At 31.9% G+C, this 20,809-nt stretch overlaps 1 protein-coding gene across 1 annotated transcript in view; it reads right to left on the minus strand.

Annotated features, from left to right (window-relative positions):
- Positions 1-12,845, minus strand: part of LOC123691772 — a 29,622-nt gene extending 16,777 nt beyond the window's left edge. The window contains exons 1-3 of the mRNA XM_045636327.1: positions 12,700-12,845; positions 7,384-7,482; positions 3,850-3,937 (exon numbers count right to left, since the gene is read on the minus strand). Coding sequence (XP_045492283.1) covers positions 3,850-3,937; positions 7,384-7,482 — 187 coding nt within the window. The 5' untranslated portion in view covers positions 12,700-12,845. The remainder of the gene's footprint in view (positions 1-3,849; positions 3,938-7,383; positions 7,483-12,699) is intronic.
- Between the last annotated feature and the right edge of the window lie 7,964 nt (positions 12,846-20,809).

Below are 20,809 nucleotides of genomic sequence, written 5' to 3' on the forward strand. Positions count from 1 at the left end.
ATAATCTTATTTACAAGTTTAAAAAGTTATTAAGAATTTAATAAGATTTACAACGTAGTAATTCATATAAAATCCAAGTTTTAATGGTGGTTTGTAAGACTGGTCTGATTTCATATTCATAAAGTACCTACGTATGTACCTACACCTTTTAAAGCTCATCTTTTGAACATTAAATATCGCACGCATTAACACCGCTGCGATCAAATAATGGATATCGTACTAGATTGAAAATAAAGATTATCAATTAAGAAATACGTTAAAGATTTCTTGTCAAAGCAAAAAAAAAAAAATGTATTATCGCGAAAAGTTCACCATTCGTGCCTTGGTCAGAATATAAATTCCAAGTATTAATCTCTACAATAGTGAGTGGTAGTGGTATTGATTTCGAAATACAAAATTGAATATTGTTTTGTACATTCAAGTTAATTAATTTATGCAAATACTTATATAGTTATAGGTAACAAAGTTTTTATTGATTGTTACAGTTAAATTTGTATTATTGATTGTTACAGTTAACATTGTAGGTACAGTTAAAAAAAAAATTATGTATCCAACTACTTATTTTCAGACCATTAATGTGTGATTAATGTCTAGCCAATAATTATTGTCATTAAGTTATCTTCTTCTTTTTCAAGTGGCTATTAAGTTGTCAGTAATACAAATACAAATGTTATCATTAGCACTGACTAATAATAATATACTACGTATAGGTACATCATAAGTAACAAATAAAATAAAAAAATAAAAATGTCTTCAACAAAATGATACATTGTGATTCGTTTTAGGTACGTTACATTAAAATTAAATTTTAAATTTGTGTTATTAATGTAATAACCATACAATGGACAACACCGCGTGTGTGTTGAGGTTACAAATATAAAATAAAAGTAATAATTAATCACGCTTTACTAAGATATAATGTATTCATTATTGTATTGTCAATAAATTGTTGTAATATTGTCACTGAAGTTAAATCTGTACGGTTTGGGTAGGTCATTAGCGAATCGAAATGAATCGGTTGCATACAGTCATACGAACATACAGGTGAAGCTAAAAGCGGTTCAATAGTCAATGTCACAGTATACTACTATGATATTGTACATGTACTGTTACAGAGCAAGCTCCACAATGCCTATAATTCTGTCAGAGTGGTTTATACCCGAAAGTTTGTATTTAAATAATTGATAATTATGAACCTTAACATTGTAATACATGTGACATTTTAATATTGCGTGACCTATCGGAATTTATAAAATTAGGAATACAAATGCGAACCATAAATTCATGTTTCTGTATGAATTAAATATTTTTAATGAGCTATAAAAAAAAGGCTGCCACTTTCTAGCCTCTAAACTATCACCAAAAATATATCATAAATCGCTTTATTGCGATATGAAAGAGAGACGGACAAACAAATAAATAAACAAATCTTCCCTGTGCCTAAGGATCATATTATGATAACTTGTTGTTGCTTAAATAAGAATAAATAATGAACCAATTAATATGTTTGGTTAAAATTTTGCCGTATAATATTTATTATATTATTTAGGGTACAGATATACATATTATAATACATTCCGATTTTATTAGGCATATTGAAATTTAATTAAAATTGGAACATAATATATTGTTTTAGTAACGAAGTACATATAAACAGAATATAGATATTAGATAAAAACCGAGCATTTAAGTATGTACCTACCTAGTCTATAGGCATTTTACTTGGTAATAATTGTACCGAAGTTTTACTTATATTGTTACTAATCCAATTATAAGGTCTTTTGCAGCTATTGTTTAATAATAATTTTAATATGTGGGAAAACAGTGGTTACTTAAATGGTGCAGATGCCGGTGCAGGTAAAGTGAATTAAATTTTGCGTCAGAAGAAGCAGCATTCACCTCTTCTAAATGACCTGGAGTGCGTCATGATAAATAGTGAGGAAAAAGACAGATGATAACCTATGTAAGTTCCACATCAACAAAGTTGTGCAATAGTCATGTAAGGAAAAAAATAAAACAGGTTAAGTATAGTACCTACAGGTACAGTACAGGATTTAGTCAAAAGTATAGTTAAGTTACAGAAGGAACATAGCTCAAACATTATACCTTACATATACATTAAGTTACTGAAAACGATTTCATTCCATTGGTTAATAAATAAATAATGACTTAATAAACTTAAATATAAGTTTACAACTTATTCATGATAGATTGTCGTATACTTAAATAAATTGCCATTATTGTTATTATAAATACCTATGTAAGATGTTACATTTCTATGATTTTGAAGGAGCAACTATGCCTATATATGTATTCTTGTCGGCTCTTCTCTGTCGAGACGGTTTTCCGAACCAATGGTAAATTCATATTTTTCCCTAAAACGTTTCCGGACGAAGTCTGGTTGATGAATGAAGGTTTGAGTTTGAAAAATTATTGATATCGATTTTAATACATATATTGTATTTGAATATACATATACGTATTGGAAAAAAAAATGAAAAGGAGAGATGTTGCATATAGATAGAATTATATTACTAGGCCAGGTGACACATTCTACTCTATCGCTGGTATGGGCGGACGTGTCCCTGAGTTGTGTGTACTAACTGATACTGGTGTTTAGGTATGGACTAGCATACCCGAATGGAACATAATATTTTATTTTATTTAATAAAATTAATTGAAAAGAATTAAAAATTTCTAAAATAAAGGAGGGATGTAGTGTATGTGAGTGAAAGAGAGGGAAGTATTATGTCATCTCTTGCGCACATGCAACGGTGACACCGCTCACACAGCTCAGTTGGCTGCAGGCGGTCGGAGTGAGAGGACGTGTGCGTCTAAGAGCCGATAATAGGGAAGGACATTCACTACAATTATAATACTTATAACAAAGTTTGCTAAAAAATAATACCTATGTACTAATTACAAAGTTTGTTAAGAAACACAGCTTAAATTAAAGCAAACTACAAACTACTCGGCTACTCTAATTAAAAATATCCGGGAACATTATTCATTGGCACAATAACTCACGGACAATTGTGGAACATCGATCTGCAGCTCCCGAGGGAAATAATTACTTAAGCCACGGATATAAATAACTTGACGCACTCACTCTTGATGTGGATCAACGAGGATTAATACTAGAGCTGTTTTATTTCTTTATTTTATGTGCGATGATTTAGTAAACACTACAGTAAGTAATTGGGCACTGTTAAGCGTGTCTTGGTTGCGAATTATGTGACTGTATATTCGTTTTTCAACCGAATTCAAAATAAGTTCTCAATTCGATTGTGTTTTTTTTTTACTTTGTAAGCTCAGAACTTTGGACTGGATGAATGGAAGTTTTCTTATTCAAAATCTGGTGCTCGTAGGACTACCAATTAAATTGGGTTTATTTCGAACAACTTAAAGGTTGTTTAGTTTTGTGTTAAAATTATTATCTCATGTGTTATCAAGCAAATGGGATTGTTGTTTATTGAAAATAGAGATAAGAAGGGACCAAGTACGGCTCCAATCATTGCGATATTATAAAACAATAGAATTTCCTCTGTGACTTCACGTTATCGCATAACCGTTCGCCATGCAAATTTCCTTCCCCTTTTACACCAAACAAGCATTGTTTTCCTGATAAAATGTTTCCTATGTTCTTTTACATAAATGTTTTGTAAATATTATGTAAAAACAAACAGCAATGCTCGTGTACAAAATACACGCTTTTGTCTTTTTTTCTTTTTAAATTTCCCCGTTCGAGTGTGACTCAACTTCAAAATTCCCTTACGCCACATATAAGAATAAGGAGGAACGTTATAAAATCTCAATTTATTCTAATAATTTATTTATAAAATTACTGACCATAATAAACATCGTCCAATTCTTTATACCTCTTCGCATTTACTCCTATTCTCCAACTGTACAGTAGCACCACCAATATAGATATATTCTGTAACAAAAGAAAAATATTTCATAACTACATTTCAAATTTTATAATACATATCAATAAATAGAGCAATAGAATTGAATAACCGAAGAAATCCATACTTTATATTATAAATACGAAAGTAACTCTGTCTGTGTGTCTGTTACTCAATCACGCCTAAACTACTGAACCAATTTGCATGAAATTTGTTATGGAGATGTTTTGATAACCGAGAGAGGACATAGGCTACCTTTACTTTATTTCGAAATATGTACCACGGGCGAAGCCGGGGCGGACCACTAGTTTAAAGCAACCTAACAATATTTCACAAGAAGCCGTTAAAAAATATATTGACCAAAATCGTCTTTGATAGTAAGTAATGGTTAACATTATGACTGAAAGAATTTCTAATCGAAAGGATTTAAAGACCAGCTATCTATCATTAGTCTCATTCATGATTCAACTCGATATTTCCAATAGGAAACACAATTCAGAACAGACGTAATATTGCAAATCAATGAACAAAAATAACGTTACTTCATATAATTAACGAATGTACTTAAACACATAATGATAAATTGGAATATTAACGGTATTTAATTTCATCCCTTATCTGTATAAATATTAAATAATTAATTCGTCAAACAATGTTTTCATAGTAAATAATAGTTTAATTATTCAAAAGTGATTAAAATAATCCCGATCTTCTAAACGAGTTCAACCTTCGCCCTTGTCTAAATATGCTAAGCAAGACAAATTAATTAATTCGATACAAAACTCAATTTCCAATGAATAACTCTTGAGTGTCCCTCAAAATATTATTCATTTGAACGTAACTCAATTTGTACATGTTTTATGAATCAAATCATTATAATTACATTAAATTACATGAACATTGGAAAACATGAAAAATACCTATCCTCCCATTTTTGAAGTGAAACTTCTTTATCAGGGTTGGAAAAAAATTTAGTGTAACATTTTTTCGTTACGCGTGACATTTTTCCGTTACGCGCCATCTTTTTCTTATCCCTACCACGCGTGATTCGACCGACGTATTTCTGTAAAGTTGCATGCATATTAAATTATTTTTTGAAAAATAAGGTCATAAAGAAGTTTCACTTCTTATGTGTGTACACTAGTACACGCACTCATTTTTTATTTGTTTGGTTGGTTGAAAGGAACAAATGTTTCAAGGTGAAATACCAAGTCCTATAGCCCTTACAGATGTAATTTGTTAATTTGTGTTCATTTTATTCTATTAAATAATAGTGAAAACCAAGTAAAAACTGAAAATGACTCTTAAAATTGATTATGTCACAACTCACACTTCAGTAGCATTATACAGAAACAATGAAGAGCGTTTGCTTTCGTATTCGCAATCCGGTCCATAAATTCTTAAATCGAGACGAATGCTTCAAAAGCCTTTTAAGCCTTCGGTTGCTTTTAAATGGCTTGCTACGAGCTTGATCGAGGTTTCAGCTTTTGCCATAAAAACGAGACAAAATTAATCAGATTTTTGCTCTTATATTAATTTATGGTGTATATTACAATAAGCTTATTTTTTCTTTTACAAAATATTAGCGTAAATCAATTTGTAGGAAATTAAATCTACATGAAAAGAAAAAGAAAACAAACTCATTCGCTTACACATCAACAAACACGCTTTAGTTTAAAAGCTTTAAATAAGCTCCAATACACATACAAAAATTCATTGAAATTGCTTTAAAATCGAGGGTTAGAATTTTTAAATGAAATCAAATACGATTAAATTAAAATACACATTAAAATTTCGATACCAAAAAGCGATTTGTCAATTTTCTAACGTTAAATCCAATTCGCAGAACATTTTCCGATCGAGAACAAATTGAAAATCATTTCATATAAGCTTATCCCGCGCTATCGGATTTATATCAAAATATTAGATAAATTTTAACGTTCAAATATTTTAATAAGTAGATATGTAAGGTACATTGATAACATTATATTCAGTATGTAACTATAGCTAAATGAAAACTAAATAAATTTTCATCCAATAATTTGATTGTTTTATTTTGGGTTTTGTGCTTAATTACTTTTAAGCATTCCTTCCTTTAGTTATTCCCAATATCTTGGTGAATATTAAAAATTGGCTTTTTGCGCTTTATCCAAAAAATTAGTGTAATATAAAAAAAAATAATCTTAATATAGAAAACGTAGGCAAATTTCGCACTTGAACTAGCTTTTTTGTTATTTACTAAGCTTATCACAAACATATTTCCTAGTTAAAAGTTCCCTTCATTTGTTCATCTAAGTTTACTCGTTACATTCACCTCGTGTATAAAACTTTTGTTTTTATTTTGACCTCAATTCTTCTTGGCATTATGCAAAGTTTAGTTCCCGAAATACCCAAAGTTTTATTCAATTACTTTGTTTTTGTTTATGAATGAACAATGGATGTTAAAAACTTTTTGCGAGGTTTTTTTTGAGCACATTATCTGTAAATGTTTTTCGAAATGTTGGAAAACATGTAAATATTATTTCGTAAAACGTATTGAGAAATTTAATTTCTAATGATAATACATCTAGGCGAGTAGGTATAAGTGATATGTGTGGCGGTGATGTTCACTCGCCTCTTATATTAGTTTCATTAATAATATGAAAGAACTTTCATACATTTTACAGAACTCAATACTTTCAAAATTAGGTTGCTCATAAAAAATTATATAAAATATGAAGCTGATACTGAATACATCCGGAATATAACTCACTCCGTAACTTCTTCCATATAAAATGTAATGGACGCTAAGTCTGATAGCATAAAATTTGACAAAGTAAAAACTTTAGCGGAACTTTCCGTCGCCCGAAGCCTCTAAGCGATTTATGATATTGGGAAATATGTTGAGATAAATTAATACTGATAGAAGGACTAGATAGAAGGATTTTAACTATCTTTATATTTAAACTTGTCAAGTTTATTTTGGAAAAATTACATCGCGCAGTATAAGATATGCTTCTGAATATAATAGTTTGATTTTGAAAAAATGAATTGTGTAAGACAGAAGACCTGCTGTGGTATCGTAATCATGCATACTAACGTGTGTATCATATTATTTATAAAGCTTATCATAAAATCTGTTTCGAATAATGGATTACTATGAAAATGAAGATGCTTATCAACGGCGTGTGTTACTATCCATTTGCTGCCCGGAAAGAAAAATATAGTAACGTAAAAGGCCCTTATTATATCGAGTCGTAATTTTACTAACATTAAGGATGCCACCATTAAAATTAAGGCACTTTTCACTACTAATTTGACACGTATTGTAAATAAATCGTTTATTTTAAACTAAAAAGTGTACTTATACATAAAGGTATTACCGGTTGGTAGAGTATTGTTTAAGTTATACTTTTAAATTTCTAATAATAAATATAAATAATATAATTCTATGTAGAATTACTTTGGTATTATTCAATAATAGTTATGTACTCACCAAAGTATATAAAGCGCTCGCGTACGCAGCATGTTTTACATGTAATGTGCGACAGCAAGACAACGATGTGTCTTGCTCATGCGCTGTCCACGCTTTCATCTGAAAATAAATAAAACTGTAGCTAAATATTTAAAAAACATATTATCTTATTTAATAAAGGACACTTCCCGTGCGAACCAACGTAAACTAAGGGAAATCCTTAAAAAAATACATCTTATAAGCACCAACCGCGCTAAACAACGCATATGGATTCTTTTGTTTCTTTTAGAACACAAATTCATATTTGGAACATAGACAATTCAAATTATTTTTAAGTGATGGTGGCAAAAAATCTTTACTCATTGCCATAATAAAAAAACTAAAAACAAAATCGTTATTCTCATTTAGATATGAAATAATACGAACAACAATTATTAAGTCTGTCGTAATGTATTAATTATTTTTCACAAAGAATTCATCTCCTACTTATACAAAACAAAATACCCTCGTTTGTATTTTATGTACTACATTCATAAAATTATGAGAAAATTCCGTGCAAATCCTCGGCCTTAATATTTCTTATTTCGTGACAATGGAAATTTAACCCAACGACGATCCCCACCGTTTATTAAACAACCCGCGTGGATGACACCGCAAACAAACGTAAATATACAATGAATTTTGATGCCTTTGATGTCGTTGCCTCCACGTTTAATTTCATTTTAGTGTTATTGTACGGTACACACTATTGTAAGAAGCCTTCCATTTTTTATAAGGCGACGAAGTTGGCGCCCAAAATTCTCCGTTGTTACTGGCAACATTACTGTTAAGACTACAGATTTTTTTTTTAATTATATTGTGACATGATGCGGTCAGCTACATTTTTATTTCTTGGTACCTACAGAATAAATATAAAATAATTTTTTTAGCAATCAAGTAGTTAGGTACCAAAATTCATTTTTTTTTGTTAATTGCATCTTAAGATAAACGTCAAGAATTAAAGTTTGTTTAAAATTATATTTTATTAAAATTATAGATAATAATTAATAGAATAATTAATGAAGTAAATAAAAAATGCATTCTTTTATTTTTAATTTAATTGATTTGTTAAAATTGAGTTAAATTTATACGTAGATAATGCTGGCTGAATTCAAATTTTGTTTTTTAAAAATAGAACACTGGACCAGTAATAATCAAATTTTATCTGTGGAAATTTGACGCCATTTAATGCGGAAAAGTAAATGTACAAAATATGAGTTACCTATTGTATTGTTGAAAATTTATACATATTGGCTTGAACTGATAAAAATCTAAAAACAAAATGTATCTACACAAATGTATGTAATCGCCGATATTTAAATATTTGAACAAGATGTTGGACGACATTTTAATAGCGCACCGTTGCAACCATAAAAGGTTAGTACATTAATCTGATAACTAGCTGTGCCGTGTGGTTTCACCCGCGTGGCTCCGCTCCTGTTGATCTTAGCGTGATAATATATAGGATACTAGTGGTCCGCACCGGCTTCGCCCGTGGTACATATTTCGCAATAAAATGTAGCCTATGTCCTTTCTCGGGTATCAAAATATCTCCATACCAAATTTCATGAAAATTGGTTCAGTAGTTTAGGCGTGATTGAGTAACAGACAGACAGACAGAGTTACTTTCGCATTTATAATATTAGTATGGATATACTCGTGGATAATGTAGCTTTCGAATGGTGAAAGAATTTTTAAAATCGGTCCAGTAGTTTATGAGCCTATTCATTACAATCAAACAAACAAGCAAACAAACAAAGTTTTCCTATAAATTTATAAAGAATAGAAAAAATTCGATCACGAGGCGGGACTTGAACCCGCATCCTTCGCGCCATTCCGGGGCGGATGCCTAACCAACTCAGCCACTCGTGACCCGCCTGAGCAATCGAATTTATTCTATCCTTTCAGTTTTATGTGTCTTAAGGGACACACCGCGCGCCATCTATTGAGATGATTTAACAACCATCTCAACCAATATGAAGCACTTTTCAGTGAATACAATATTGTAACGATGGAACACGACCTTTTCTTGAATTTATATTTTTTGGTTTTTATGGCATTCAAATGCTTTATAAATATAAATTTATAAAGAATAGAAAAAATTCGATCACGAGGCGGGACTTGAACCCGCATCCTTCGCGCCATTCCGGGGCGGATGCCTAACCAACTCAGCCACTCGTGACCCGCCTGAGCAATCGAATTTATTCTATCCTTTCAGTTTTATGTGTCTTAAGGGACACACCGCGCGCCATCTATTGAGATGATTTAACAACCATCTCAACCAATATGAAGCACTTTTCAGTGAATACAATATTGTAACGATGGAACACGACCTTTTCTTGCATTTATATTTTTTGGTTTTTATGGCATTCAAATGCTTTATAAATATAAATTTATAAAGAATAGAAAAAATTCGATCACGAGGCGGGACTTGAACCCGCATCCTTCGCGCCATTCCGGGGCGGATGCCTAACCAACTCAGCCACTCGTGACCCGCCTGAGCAATCGAATTTATTCTATCCTTTCAGTTTTATGTGTCTTAAGGGACACACCGCGCGCCATCTATTGAGATGATTTAACAACCATCTCAACCAATATGAAGCACTTTTCAGTGAATACAATATTGTAACGATGGAACACGACCTTTTCTTGAATTTATATTTTTTGGTTTTTATGGCATTCAAATGCTTTATAAATATAAATTTATAAAGAATAGAAAAAATTCGATCACGAGGCGGGACTTGAACCCGCATCCTTCGCGCCATTCCGGGGCGGATGCCTAACCAACTCAGCCACTCGTGACCCGCCTGAGCAATCGAATTTATTCTATCCTTTCAGTTTTATGTGTCTTAAGGGACACACCGCGCGCCATCTATTGAGATGATTTAACAACCATCTCAACCAATATGAAGCACTTTTCAGTGAATACAATATTGTAACGATGGAACACGACCTTTTCTTGAATTTATATTTTTTGGTTTTTATGGCATTCAAATGCTTTATAAATATAAATTTATAAAGAATAGAAAAAATTCGATCACGAGGCGGGACTTGAACCCGCATCCTTCGCGCCATTCCGGGGCGGATGCCTAACCAACTCAGCCACTCGTGACCCGCCTGAGCAATCGAATTTATTCTATCCTTTCAGTTTTATGTGTCTTAAGGGACACACCGCGCGCCATCTATTGAGATGATTTAACAACCATCTCAAATCAGAATAAATTCGATTGCTCAGGCGGGTCACGAGTGGCTGAGTTGGTTAGGCATCCGCCCCGGAATGGCGCGAAGGATGCGGGTTCAAGTCCCGCCTCGTGATCGAATTTTTTCTATTCTTTATAAATTTATATTTATAAAGCATTTGAATGCCATAAAAACCAAAAAATATAAATTCAAAGTTTTCCTATTTATAATATTAGTGTAGTCTATATCAAATTACGATATGTATGTATATGTAGTGTAGTCTATATAAAATTACTATATCAAATTATGAAATATACAGAATCCAAATTATCCATTGTTGGTGACAGGTTTCTTATACATATATGTGATACTAGGTTTCCGCCCGCGGTTCGCCCGCGCAGTCAAATAAAAACCCGCATAGTCAGATTGCATCATTTTCCCGGGATAAAAAGTAGCCTGTCCTTTCTCGGGTATCAAAATATCTCCATACCAAATTTTATGAACAATTTTCATTAGTTCAGTAGTTTAGGCGTGATTGAGTAACAGACAGACAGAGTTACTTTCGCATTTATAATATTAGTATGGATTTTTACAAAAACTCATTATAATATTGAGAAAATATAAAATCTTTTTTCGTCAATTTGAAACATCTTTTTATTGTTTTACGATTTACCTTCATCAGTTATTATGTTCGTTAAAGGGGTGTTAATTTTTCTGCTTCACTCTTCTATTCTGCTAAAAGCCCTGACCCAACTGACGTACGTACGTATTACGTAGGTACATATAGTAAAGAGTTTCACAGTGCTAGTTGCACATATTGCGATTATGTGTGAAGTAAAGACATACTCATCTATCGTAGGAGCGAATTATATTTGGTAAAAGTAACGACTAACGTTTAATTACGATCTAATTAGTTAATTCTGTAATTCAAAAAGAGTTTCTTACAAAAGACTTGTTGAATGAAAACATATTTGATAAAGATTTTCATCTAAAATTCGCTGATTTAATAATAATAGAGTAAATAATTTATCTCAAAGGAAATTGATCGCTTTCTATTACAAAATCTTGAACCGCGGAAAGAATAAAATCACAAGAATCATCTTTCATCTCACGTTTTATAATAAAAAGTAAGTAATATTACAACGTCGAGCTGTGACTTCGTAAAAAACTTCAAATGGGTTTTTTTTTTTGAACTGGTAATTTTCTACATACGCAATTTGTTTTTAATTAAACTACATATTACTATCTATATTTTCATCATTAATATGAAGGAAATGGAAAATTTGTTTGAAAAATGTGTAGGTACTGAATATTATTATTTTGTAAAACGATTTTGTATTGCACATTTTACTCAGATCTTATATCAATATTATGCCTTTACATTATGTACGCATTTAAAAATTAATTTTCTATGTATATTTTCGCTATTAACAAAGTCTATTGTTGAATCCAAAATTAGTAGGTTATCAATACACAATCAGTAGTTTTTCCATTTAATGTATCAATAAATAAGAAAAATAAAATGGAAATATGCAAAATAATGTTATGATGACGTTTAATCGATATAATTATTTCAAACTGCCAATATCACTTAATAGAGCCTTATTCAATTTGGCAGCTAGCAATTCCACGTCTCCGTAAAATATTTTTAATAATTAAAAAAAATAGAAAATAATACTATATCTAAACTTTAATAATAAAAAACTTAATTGACAAAGTTAAATCTTTGCCCCTTAAAACACGACCAAATCAGATTATTAAAAAAGTTTTTGTATTTGACACTAACAATTTAACCTTCGAGTCGTTTGGACAGCCATCCATTTAATTAAATTTCTCCCGATACTTAAAAATTAATTATCTCTTCGTCGTAATTAGTAATTTCTTTAATTTTGAAAATTTAATGTTTTCCAAACAGGAATAATTAACTGCTCAAACTTAAAATGCAGACTAATAATTTTAACTTTAATTTTAGAGGCATTATTTTGAAGATATTTAAACTATTTCAAAAGAAAAATAGTATATCGTACTTACTTTTCCACAAACCGACATGTTTTCAAAACAAACAAATTTTAATTGGATAAAAAGAAGCTAGCATTATATATTATCATTTTAAATTACCTTTGCGTTGATGAGATACAAATCTTCAAAACAGATTGCATACTAATAATTTCACGTACTATGTTTTGGTATCGTAAATATACGCGATTGTGTCGCGAAGTGACGCGCTCTCTGTTCGACGGTTGCCAGCATACTGAAGTCTGAAGGCTGAAACTACCAAGTATGAAAGCCGAGTTGCTAAGCTTCTACGGAAAGTTTGCACAGCTCTAGTATCAGCCACTATATCGTTACGATATTTGCATATTGTAAAGCCTCTACACTTGGGAAATAAATTCGTCAGTACATACAATACCACAAATGGTGTACAGGAGGATAATTTATAATATTTATTGTAAAAAATAACTAAATATTTTTTACTTAGTTTTTTAGTGTATTTAACTTTAAGATAGTTAATATTAGGTGATAAGATTAACATAACATTCAATAACTACATCAAGTTTGATGTGGTAATTAAGGTGATTGCAAATAGTGTTTTTAAATATATTTATTTTTTCAAGCCTACAAGTATGAAGCCATGTGAACACATTATAAAGATTGCAAACGTATCTTTCAATTTGTTAAACAAATATTTTGCGATGTCACGATTCTCGCGGGAGGTAAGTAAACAAACCGTTACCTACTTTACCTTAATATGAGATGTATTTTATTTGCTTATTTAATATTTATACTATATTATAGGTATATGGTATAACTCAAATGTCTATCCTTTTTTTATTTATGTTTCTAACAATATATAATTATTATAACTATTTTTCTGCTCATGGGTGTGCATTCATTTTTCTGCCTGAAAACTTTTATTGAACACAATCACAGATAACCTATAACCATTTGCCAAAATATAAAAGATTTAGTAACGTACCAAAGCATGTCGAACATTAGCTTCAACATATTATATTTATTTATTTATTTATTTATTTATTTACCAAGGATAGCCAACAATTGTTTACACTATATATGGCATAAAAGGAAAAATACAATTTAACGTATCAAGTGTAACAATTACTTACAGGCTAACACTACATGCTTTTGAAAACGGTTATGACTTATGAACATTAAAAAAAAAAACTGATAAATACACAAGATAACGTTTAACAAATTATCAACAGAATATCTATTTAAAAACTAATGTAAGTCATATTAAAATAAAATCGGCATACAAAAATTACAATTTTAAAATATTAAATTAAAGTACATAAAAAGTTAAAAACCAACATAAAAATTCATTTTTTATAATATTAATAATATAATATAATATCTACATAAAAATAAAGTTCGACAGACAAAATATCTATTTAAACAATGTAAATATTCAAGTTAAGATAAAATCGGAATTTAATTTACAATTTTCAAATATAATATTAAAAAGCTTAAAAAAAACCAACACAAAAATTCAATTTTTTTTTATAATATCTACACAAAAATATAGTTTATAGAACAAACATAAGAAAAATATCCATTTATAAATAATTTAAACATTCATATTAATATTAAGATAAAATCGTCATTCAATTAATTACATTACAATATTAAAATTAAAGAAAAAAAATTAAAATAACAATAACAATAAAAAAGCTACAATTAAATAAATACATTATTTGGTACAATTATTTTTCCTTGAAATATTTGAGAGAAGCATTATAAAACTTAACCACACTGTCTGCATTTATATCTATTAGATCACTGTATTCGTTTAGAGATTTAGTTAATCTGCCGATGGGGGAATTTGCCCCTAGAACCGTTCTTCGTAGTGGCGGACACAACGGAGTAATACATTTACGTGGGTACTTGGATGGAACGCGAAAATTTATCAGATGCAATATGCCTGGACAGTTAATTTTATTTCTAAGAATTTTAAAGAGAAACAACACATCGCTGACATTATAGCGGGTCGATAGAGAGATCATTCCGAAAAAGCCGAGACGCTCCTTATAAGAGGACAGCTGCTTAGCTTTCCCTTTAAAAAAAGCTAAGTGCCATAAAAAACGTTTCTGGACCCTTTCCAATCTCAACATGTGAGTGGCAAAGTGCGGCCTCCAAACGATACTACAGTATTCCATAATACTTCGTACTAAGCTATTGTATAGCATAATTTTTGTACGCTCACGGATAAAGTCCTTAGTGTTTCGGATTAGGAAGCCTAACATTCGGGATGACTTCTTAATGACATGATCAATATGAGGTACAAAGGTTACTTTCTTATCAAAAATTACTCCCAAATCTCGGATTGTGTCAACATTTTGAATTAGTTCATTACCAATTAGATACTGCGATCGAAAGGTTAAATTTTTACGGGAAAAACTTACATGGTAGCATTTTTTTGGATTTAGTTGCATTTTGTTTTGATAACACCATTGAGTAAGCCTATTTAAATCGTCCTGAAGTAGCGCAATGTCATTCGGTTCATCAATAGCTCTAGCAAATTTTAAGTCATCGGCATACATAAAACATTCAGAAAATTGAAAACATCGGGGCAGGTCGTTGATATAGATGTTGAAAAGGATGGGTGCTAAGTGCGAACCCTGGGGAGCACCCGATGAAATGTGGTGACTATTGGATCTGTACCCATTCATGACGACAAAGAACTCGCGGTTCGTAACATAAGACTGGATCCAATTTAATAGTGACCCTGTGATGCCATATGCAGAAAGTTTATAGACTAGTATAGGATGAGAGATTCTATCAAAGGCTTTGCTAAAATCTGTATAGATGACGTCAAATTGTTTATTTGCGTCAATATTTCGGATAAGAGACTCTGTAAACGTCACCAAGTTTGTGGTTGTTGATCTTGATGGAATGAAACCATGCTGGTGATCACTTACATAGAGCTTGAAATGTTGTTGGATGTAAGGACAAATTAATGACTCGAAGACTTTCGCAAATGTTGAGATAATTGAAATAGGCCTATAATTTGAGACTATATCCTTCTTCTCGGACTTATGTACGGGGACGACTTTAGCTTTCTTCCATTGAATTGGGAAAGTTCCAGACTTCAGCGACTTATTAAAAATTATTACCAGGGGGTCAACGAGGGCTGTCGCACAAGTAGATATAAAAATAGGCGGAATCCCATCAGGACCAGCACCTTTTTCGACATTCAGCGACTGTAACTTTTTAAGAATGCAGTCCCTATCAAGTGACGGTATTATTAAGCATTGGCTATTAGTTTCAATTGCATCTAGATGATAAGGAACACGAGAGACACTGTCATGAGCAGTTGTGTATGATGATAAAAAATACGAAGCAAAAAGATTACATATTGTTGTAGCATCTGATGAAGAAGTCTCGCTATCGCTCATAGTCAGGGGATAGGAACTGGTTCCACCGCGCTTTAACTTGATATAAGACCATAAGAGCTTTGGATTCTTCGATAGATTAGATTCTAATGAGTCCATATATTTTTTGTATAAGTCCTTTGCTAGTAATTGACATCTCTTTGTTATTAATTTGAATTCAATTTCATCCATTGGATTTTTGTACATCTTATAACGCAATCTCAACTTATTCTTTTCTTTTAATGAACGTATCATTCCTTTATTAAACCATGGTGGATAACGAGTCGATGAGGTTTTATTGGTTGGAACATGCTTAGCTATGATCTCATTTAGCAAATCATATAGAATTTGAACCATGCTATCAACATCATTAGACCCACCAAGAACTTCACTCCAATTAAGACTATTCAGGTACTCTATAATTTTCTTATAATTTGCTTTGTAGAAATTACGTTTCAAGTTGTGTTTGTTGTAAGGTAGATTTAGTTCCTTTAAAAATATAAGTGTAATGTCAAGCGGAGGGTGAAGTACGTCAATGGATGTCAAAGTGAATAAGGGTTCACTTACTGAGCATGAAGATAAGGAAGAAAGGACAAGATCCAAAGTTCGACCAGAAATATTTTTTACACAGTTGAATTGGGACAGTTTACTAACATCAACAAATTCCAGAAATGTTTTACACACATTAGGAAGAGATATATTAAGGGATCTAGAGGTCCAGTTTATTTTACCTAGATTGAAATCTCCTATTATGCATATTGGCATTTTTGTCGACTCAATGACTATATTGCAGTGCTCAATAAAATGTTCGATGGAGGACAGAGAAACAGGTGGAGGATGGTACACTGCACAGAAGATAACTTGATTTGAGACGTGATTAGAAGGCACATCAACAGTCACCCAGAGATCCTCACATCTACTTTCCCATCTATCGATACGGTAGGAGTTAAATTTCCTTAGAACAGCAATTAAGACTCCACCGCCATCTTTATTTGGGTGAAAACCTGACGTCTCCCTATCCCGCCTATAGATCACGTACCTATCATCAACCAGTTCAGAACTAAGTATATTGCTATTTAGCCAGGTTTCGGTTAGGATTATTATATCATAATCGGTACAGGAAATATTATTGTAAAAAGTGTTGGTTTTAGTTCTAAGGCCCCTGCAATTTTGGTAATAGATTTTTAAATTATTGAATTTTGTAGAGGTTAAGTCTCAATCATGGTTATAATAAAAGAAAAACTTACGATCTAGGTTCAGCTAAATTAATTTGCTAAGACTAACACTATTCTTGATCAATATATATTCAGCACCATCAGTTTTACGTACAAATATTTTACCATTTCTAACCCAGACGTATTTGTAACCCATTTCTTTAGCTTTAATTCTGGTCGCTGCATGAAGAGCCTTGTTGGCTGGCGAAAGGTGTTCCATTATGTAAACAGGAGACCTCTGTGTCTCACAGCCCAGATGAGTAGAGTTTAGTTTATCGTGAGGGTTGTTTTGGTTATACTTCAGAATCGAGGCAAGCAGCTGATCGCGCATCTTTGTTGACGTTAACTGAACCACTATAGACCGTGGGCGAGAATTCGATTTATTGGACTTAGCAACGCGAGTACAATGCAAAATATCTTTTTCTCCGATGTTGCAATTAACAACGTTGCCTAGTTGAGTAACGATGTTGTATAGATTCTCATTTCTTTTTTCAGGCATGCATTGTATTTCCAGATTATTCGAACGAGAATGTTGCTCCAGGTTATTAATTCGTAAAAGTAAATCATCAATTGAATTTCTAAGTTCGGTATTTTCTTTTTCTAATTTTTTTGTTATTTCAGTGGCAGATTGCTGTAATTTCTCAATTTCATCAAATCTTGCATTCATAAACTGCATCGATCTTACGAGCTCCTTCATTTCCTCACGGACTGGTATTAGTTCTTTATTGATAGTGGAGACAATACTAACATTAAATTGACCTAACATCTCGCTAAATTCCGTTTTTATAATATTCTGTATCATTAAACGTAAATCTTCATTATTAGATATCGGAGAAGTTGGTGGTGGGGATCCTGAGGCTTGCCTTTTATTGCCTCTATTCAAGGTTACATTACGGATAGGAGTCGAATCCTTCTTCAAAGTTTTTGGGTTCTTGCTTAGGCATATAGGGCAGTTCCAGGATTTTTCCTCCTTAGATTTGTAGGGGGAAACCTTCATAGATAAGCAGGCATAATGAAATGACTTTCCACACGATGAACATATAATGCACTTTTGGTTTCCACCAGTATCATCGTCATTTGTGCAACATCCCCATAATGCGGATACAGTAGCCATAGTATATATTTAAAAAGTGTAATCCAAAAACTTTAACTTATATTTCCGAATTTTCCCTATATAAAGATTCTCACAGCGGCACACAAGGGCAAGGCACTAAGTAACTTACGTTCCGTCGCTTATTCTTTGACGCAATGGGCGGGGACTATGCTTCAACGCGGCAGGCAAGCAGTTCTGATGCTTATGCGTGGAGCGGAACCGTGCAAATTGCACGCACTACGCGTAGAAATCACAAGTCATGCAGACGTCAGTACATCGATTGTAATATAACTTTTGAACGGAATGATATAAGTTCGCTTAAAATACACACTGTTTATTGATATTTTTGATGTAATTCACTGCAGCACTGGTTTATTGTCAAGTTATGAAAGTACTTGTTGCAATTTAAACGTAAATAACTTTAAGAAATAGTAATTCTTCACAGAGCAAAAACTAACGTATGCTAGCCGTTTGAGTGCACGGTCAAAGATGACATTATATGGATACTAAACGTTGGTTTGATAGTTTTTACTGGCTTCAGTCCAAAGACCTCACATCGTTTCCTTTAGTCGTTGCATTGCGTATAATATTGAAGATACTTCCTTTAGGTAAACTTTGATATTCACAAATATTCTAGAGCCTAAAATTAGGATAAATAACTAATTGTGAAGATTAATAGTCTTCTTTAAATGTCATTAAAATTGATACTTTGCCACTTAAAGGATTGTTTCTTGGTTGTTTCTCTTTTATAAACTTAAGAATCTGTGTGTGACCTGGATACTTTGTTTATTATTTTTATTCTTATAACTTTTTCTTAAAATATACATACTTGTATGTCTAAAACGCCGTCACTTTGCCCGAACAGTACATCTAATATAGTAAATAGTAATAGATAGTTTAATAACATCTTCGTGTACCTACCTTTTGCTCATTTTCTTACTCACTTTGCGTCGATCCCTATCTATGAGCAAGACTACATCTATTATAGCAAAAGCAATCAAGTAGTGTATCAAAACTTTCCACAAATCTTGTGGTTAGTCCCTCTTGATATACCCCTTTCCCTAAATAAGGATTATGAGAATCTAAGTTGTGACAGATAATAAGTATAGTTTACAACGTAATTTATCGAATTTTGAACAATTAATAATTTTGTTACCTCGGCGAGTCTAAGTCAATTTTGCTGCAATATATTTTTCAATTTATTTCAATACTAGCTTTCCACCCGCGACATCGCCCGCGCAGTCAAAGAAAAACCCGCATAGTTCCCGTTCCCGTGGGATTTCCGGGATAAAGCCTATCCTATGTCCTTTCTCGGGTATAAAAATATCTCTATATCAAATTTCATGCAAATTGATTCAGTAGTTAAGGCGTGATTGAGTAACAGACAGACAGACAGAGTTACTTTCGCATTTATAATATAAGTATGAATATATTTTTCAATTTATTTCAATATTTTTTTAAATGTACATACTTATCTAGTAATTGAAGCATTTCGATTTCCGTTTATTTTTATTTTTTTGCTAAAAGTATATTTTATAAGTAAGGCCGAGTAAATATAGACATATTATTTTATAGTTTTATTAAGCTATTGCATAGCTTCTATCGCGGGCCTTGAGTGCTGGGACCGAATCGAGAAATTCCGTAACGAAAAAACCTCACACTCTCCACTCCGACGGGCGGAGGTGTGGCTTGAAGGCATAGTATGCAATAGCTTTACCGCGGCAGTCCCCGAGTGCCACACGTCGTTGTTTTATATATTTTAGTGAGTAAACGTAATCTTTTAACTGATTCAAATTTTTTAAAAGCTTTTTCTATTTCAAAGCGTTATTCATTTTTCAAATAAATCTTCTTGCAAATTCATATGATTTTATGAAATCGTTTATACCGTGGCAGTGATATTGAAATAATCAATATGCACGGTCTGCTCTGAAGCCCTCGCTTCTCTACATTTCGAATTCATGACCAGTAAGCAAAATTTTTATTGGACCGTACTTTCTTTGACCACAAATACTCCTTACATAAAATATTTCTAGAAGAGTTCAAAGTGCAAATTCCACAGTTTCCAACTGTTAAACAGCTGCGCGGAGTTATTTGAAATGGATATCCTATAACTTTTATCGTGCGACGTTGATGTCGCAACACAAAGTGCGCAAGTTTATGAAAAATGTTTCTTTAAAAAGTTCGAGCGAAAAGGCTTGATAGGATATTATATCAGTACCCTGAGAACATAACAATGCGCTACACGGCAAACTTGTTTCGAAATTTGATTTCAATGTCTTGCATAATAATATTGAATCGAGTTGCATAATTTTCGACGCCTACAAAATTATATAGCTTAAAATATAATATTATATTATGGCGTTAAAAGATCGCAATTAAGGGCCATATATAAATACATATTATGTAAATAAATACATCATCATTATACCTATAAAAGTTTTAGTTGTCTATCAATCAGTTAAATTAGTCATATAAGGATATATACATATATAAGTGTTACGTTTTTGTTGAGGGAAAAAAAAGTATTTTAT

This window comes from Colias croceus, chromosome 5 (assembly GCF_905220415.1).
Source record: "Colias croceus chromosome 5, ilColCroc2.1".
NCBI classification, from domain to species: domain Eukaryota; kingdom Metazoa; phylum Arthropoda; class Insecta; order Lepidoptera; family Pieridae; genus Colias; species Colias croceus.